At 31.6% G+C, this 6,000-nt stretch overlaps 1 protein-coding gene across 1 annotated transcript in view; it reads left to right on the forward strand.

Annotated features, from left to right (window-relative positions):
• Positions 1-5,761, forward strand: part of LOC129226792 (bestrophin-2-like) — a 44,134-nt gene extending 38,373 nt beyond the window's left edge. Inside the window, exons 13-14 of the mRNA XM_054861421.1 lie at positions 2,371-2,727; positions 5,618-5,761. Of these exons, the coding sequence (XP_054717396.1) occupies positions 2,371-2,727; positions 5,618-5,761 (501 nt within the window). The remainder of the gene's footprint in view (positions 1-2,370; positions 2,728-5,617) is intronic.
• Positions 5,762-6,000: the final 239 nt, after the last annotated feature.

Here is a 6,000-nt window from a genome sequence, read left to right on the forward strand (position 1 = left end):
ATAGTCATTTCCAAAAATGGCAAGTTTGACGTTAAATAGTGCTATTCTCATTATGTAACAAGGTCATGAAAATTTTTATGGAGTCATGAAAAAGTCTTGGAAAAGTCATGGAATTTTTTCATCCGAATAGAGTATGAACCCTGATTGTGGTTTCATACATTCAAATTTAGCTTTTAACATGAGTGGCTGGTGAATAAAATGTGCTAAAACATTCCACTCACACTAGAAGTCAACATAAAAATTTAAAATTTAAAAGAGAAATTCATCCTATAACCTTAGCGTTTGATATACATTCACTTCCATATATGAGTTTCGTAGTAGTCCTTATTAAATATCCAACATAATCTAAGTTTGAGAGCATCCAATGCATAAATTTTATTTCTGGTTAGAAAAATTGAAAAATGTTTATCGTTGACAGGGCTGCGGAGTCGGTAGGAAAATGGCCGACTCCCACTACTGGATTTTGAAACGCCAGACTCCGACTCTGGATTCATTTATTTTTATTTTATTGTTTTTTTTTTTTTTTTCAATTCCCTCTCTTCCTTCAGGGGAAAGGGGGAAACCTCTAAACAGAGATTGGAATATTAATTCCTTTTTATGAAAATTCTGCATTTTGAATTTTATTATAAACCTAAGATGCATACAACGTTAGAAAGTCAATTTGAAAATCAAATTTTCCAATAGTTACAATGTTAAAAGTGAGATGACTTAAAAATCTCATTAAAAAAAAAAATTGAATAGGATTACTTTTAATTTGCCCCCCCCCCCCCCCCCGTTAATGTTTAACAAATAGATATTGAGCCAATCATGTGCTTTCAATTCTTGAAAGCTGTAACTTGAGAGAAAAAAAAGCTTTTTTTTTAAGTCTTATGTTCTTGAGAGCTGGTGGTTTGCTCCGGGTGACACCCATCTGGTGGATGACACCCCAAGCTAATTTCAGAGTTTATAAGAAAAATAAATATTTCAATTCTGTAAATTTTCCCCATTACATTTCAAACGATATTTCATCAATAAATTTTCAGCGAAAATAGAGCACTTCATTGCGGAAAGAGGCCAGGTACATACACGTCAGGAGCGAATTTTACTCAAAATGTTGTGTTATACAACTTTGTACGAATAGCTTTTGCTATATCTATATTTCTTCTTCTCTAAATTTTTAATTTAAATTTAGTTGGCTGCTTTAGTATTAACCTTAATATGAAGATTTTAAGATGAACTGCAATTATTGAGTGTTTTTACCAAGAAATCATTTACACATATTTTGTTCCATACTTTTTAGTGAGAACAAAGTTTATAGAAATAGTCTTAGTCTTAGTAAAAAAAAAAAACATTAGATATATTTCATCGGATCTTTTGGATTCGTGCTTTTGCGCCAGAACTTATTTGAATTTGCCAAACACCCTCAAAACTTTTCACTTGAGCTACGGGCCTTGACTTACTAAATTGTAACATTCCTTTTACTATTTTGTAACTGCGATCGAACAAAACACTATATTTTTATTTGAAAGTGATTACTTGAAAATGTTATGCAACAAAACTGTTTGCTGACAGTTGCTGTTAGTTAAGTTAAAAAGCAAGCAAACTAGGGGACGGATATAGAAAGTTCGGTAAACACTCAAGCCAGTTGATTGTATAATGGCAGTTATTTTCTCATTAGTAGCTTTTTATACATGTAATCGAACCAATTGGTAGTCAGTTTTAGAAGAATGCAAGGAGAATATGTGAAAATGAAAGAAAAAAAGAAGCCCAGAGTTAGAGTCAGAATGTTTTCTAACGACTCCGACTCCTTTATTCCAAAATCAGTCTGACTCCGGCTCCACAGCCCTGATTGTTGAAGTTGTCTGTCTCGTAGATGATATATACTGATGTTTGGAAATGCTGAAATTGTACTGGAATTTTATTGAAGTTCTGGAAAAATATTTTTTAATATTGAATGGAATGATGTGAACTGGTGATCAAAATATATTGTAGTCTACAATAACCCAGGCAGAGATCAACATTTTTCTTTTTCAAATGGAAATACTTTTATCAAACAAATTTTTATGTTTCATACTTAATTTTACACCCCAGAGTTAAGCTATCAAAATTTGAAAGTATCAAGTTATTTTGTGCTTTGACTCAAATTGAATTTCTAAGCTCACTTACTTATGCATACATTTTGCAGTTAAGGAGGCAAAAATGAATTTTAACATCACTTTATATTGTATATAGAACTAAAAGAAAACATTGGATGGACTGGAGAGCTTGTCTGTATTTTTATTAGCCAGCAGGAAATCTGAATTAAATGAAAAAAATAAACAAATGTGCAATGCTTAAATTACATTTCTTTTTTTTTAATTTCAAAATATGTCTCTTTTACACCATGTCCAGGATGACATCTTTCGTTTGTCTGACTTGTCTCTGGCTGACTCCCGTGGCACAGGCATTGCTCAGAGTCCTGGAATCTTGGGCAACCTGCAAATTGCAGATTTTTTCGGCCGTCTACGTTCAGACAGGTCCAGTCATCGAGCATCTGGTCATGTATCAACACCTGGCGCTCGTACTCTTGGTAGTGAGGCTCCAGATGATGAAAACGTCAGAACTCCCGGTATCCTGAAAAAGCAAAGAGCAGGAAGCCTCAAGCAGTTTTTTCATTCTGGGAAATACCATGGATCGCAGAAATCCCTGATAGATCCTATGCATCTGAATTCTGGATCAAGCAGGCGACTAACTGATGAGGATTCTGAGGTTTATTTTGATTTTCTATTATGGTTATGCTTAGTTTATGCTTATTAAAATTGCTTAGGTATTCAATAATTTGAATACTCAATACATAGAATAAATGTTTTTTCTTTCGTAAATTGTACTATACACTATAGCAACCCATTTACATTGGTATACTATTCACAATGGATTTTAATAAGAGGATTTGTTTTTATTGAAAATGGTTGTATACTTAGTGTTTCTTTTTTTTTTTTTTTTTTCAGTTGGTACCTCATAGCATGTAAAACAGTTTCTTTGCAATTTTTTAATCCTTAAAATTTACTGGCATATACAAAGATTTTGATGATAAATGATTGCATATATGATTTTGTTAGGTAAAAACTTGCAAAAAAAAATAGTTATGATTACTTTCTTACATCGTTCTTGGTGTCTTCAGAGAAAATGAATACAAAAATAGTAAAGCTGAATTTTAGAAACAAATCCTAAAAATCCACATTTTATTCCTCAAGAAAACTAATGAAAAATCAACTCTATGAGAATGCTTTACAAAATGCCACATAGGGGAGAGTAAAAAGGGATGGAACTATATTTTAACATAATGTTTCTTTAAAATTATTTTCTGCTGCTTAATCATTGTAAATTTAGAACTACAAATTAAGACATTTTGACACTCTTAAAAAAAATAAAATTGGAGGTAATTTTTACAATAATAGTTTTGAAAAACAATTAAAATAACAAAACAAAAAAAAAGTCCCATCCTTCCCTTGGGTAAGGGGAGAGGTGGGACATGAATCCATGTGACTATTTTTCCATGTAACACTAGGTAAGTTTGCTTGTTCTATTTATAAATGGCTCTCTTAGAAATTGAACATTCACTAGATGATTAAAATCCCCATTCAATATAAATATTTTGTTAGTATGATCTGTTAATTTTACAGGCAGCAAATTAGCTCTTAAAAATAAATGTATGAAACATAATGAACAGAAAAAAATAACACAACTATAGCTCTGAAATGAATTGCATGCATTAAAGTTATTTAAATTAACCAAGTAAAGAGCAAAACACAGGTGTTCAATGCATACTGAGTAAGTGAAATACAGGGTGACCAGTAATTAACGCATTGAAAAGAAATCTCAATTTCTCAAACTGTTAGACGTATCAAGTCCAAACTAGGCGGTTAGATTTAGTGTGTTAGCATTTTTTTTTTTTTTTTTTTTTTTTTTTTTGCGCAGTGTTATTGAGTTAGCTTTTGCTGTTTATTTTTTAGTGAAAATGTTGAGATATGGCATTTCTGAGCGCATTTTCATGGTTCGAACGTATTATCCAAATAACAACAGCCCAATTGTGAATCAAAGAAAGTTCGTGACAGAGTTGAACCTTAAGACAACGAACAAACTCACTTCTAAATGATATGTCTACATTTTGGAAAACCAGTTCATTCCTGCAATTCAAAGTGAGCTGGATTTCGAAAACACATAGCTCATGCAAGACGGCGCAACAGCTCATCATTCCAATGAAGTTCTTGATTGGCTTGAAGTGCACTTTAATGGATTTTGGCTTTAGGGTACCTAAAATCTAAAAATGAAATTAATTTGGCATCCTATTCTCCTGACTTGAACCCCTGTGATTCATTTTTGGGGAATTATATCAAAGACTAAGTTTACGCTAGAAACCTCAAGCACATCGAAGACCTGAAAACTGTGATTCAGACTGTTATTGAAAGCATTGAAACTTCTACCCTTCAGCGAGTGATGCCATATTATAGCTAGAGATGAAAGACACATCGAACATGTATCAAACAAATTCCCATGTATTGTACTTTGTGTTAGAATTTAAATATAATGTTTTGAATCAGTAGCTTTCGAGAAATTATTTTTTAACATTGGCACATTAATTAATGGTCACCCTGTAAATACCTAGGCAGTAGCAAATTTTTGGGGGGCCCAGGGGGCCCATGCCCCTTCCCCAAAAGGATGAATTAATTTCACTATTTTATTTATTACTTTTTCATTAACCTTTCTTTTGCATTTTTTTACGTAGTTAATTTAAAAGAACACAAAACACACACAGCATATTTTGAATAAAAGCATTTTTGTTTCCTAAAGAAGTATTACTGGTGTCAGAGGCCCAGAGTTGCAGAATATATTTAACTCTCTGGTTTTGAATTCAAGGGATCGTATTATCGTGATTCATCCACTAATTCTTCTTTGATGGAATCAATAATTAACGTTTTTTTAAAGAAATGTTTAGGAGCACCTAAAAGAGTCGTTTTAATCCAGGAACCTATTTGTGAAATAATAGATTTCTTTTTCAGCTTATAAAAAATGCAAAATGAAAAAAAAATCCTATGGTAGTTTCTTGGAAAAACATGATTTTTAATGGAAACGGCATGTATTATCAATATGTTACCTCAACTGTATCATGGCTTTAAGAACAAATTTGTAACTGTTTTGAAATTCACACAAGAATAGTTTCTGAATTCTTCAGTAAAACTTATATGTTATGAAGTAATGATTTTCTTTATTAATTAATTTAAAAAAACTCAAGTGACGTATGGGTTTATTTAATAACCTTGCCCTCATGTTATAATCATTATAACAATGCTCGGTGTGGGTTTAATATTTAAATGGCTTGAAATGTTAAAGATGTTTTCCATCCACATTCAATGTATATTAGTGCATAATATTCGTGTATTTAGAAGTAGATTCATTTACCTGAAGAAATCCTAAAAAAAATTAAAAAACATGCACATTTAAAAATAAAGTCATTAAAACTTCATTATAAAACATCAAAGGCAGGGGGGGGGCTACTCAATTTCCTGTGCCCCCTCCAAAAGATTTTTCTGTATTCTGTTCTGTTTTCTTTTTATCTTTGTATGAGATTTGTAATCTTTATTTTCTCTTTTCTTATTAGTATTTGCAAAATAATCCCAACAATGGATTGGACACAGAGAAAGGAAATGAAGTTTCACCTGCAAACTCAGATGAAGATATCACAATCCTGGAATCTTTCCCGAATTTGAAAAAAGAGAAAGATTTTGACAAAGGTAGTTCGTAAAATTTTGTAAAATACTTGAATTTAGTTGTTCATTTATGTATTTTTCTTGTGCAACGGAAACAGACGCCTTGAATTTATTTATGCATTGAAGTCAACTCTCTCATCAGTCTAAATCACATGTCTAAAATCTGCAGAAGATTTGAGATATGGTCAAAGAAATTTGTAGTTAAATCTGATAGTAGGAGTTTATGATTGAAAAAAAAAGTTATTATGAATATTTAATATTTCTTTAAAAAAAT

This window comes from Uloborus diversus, chromosome 7 (assembly GCF_026930045.1).
Source record: "Uloborus diversus isolate 005 chromosome 7, Udiv.v.3.1, whole genome shotgun sequence".
Lineage (NCBI taxonomy): Eukaryota > Metazoa > Arthropoda > Arachnida > Araneae > Uloboridae > Uloborus > Uloborus diversus.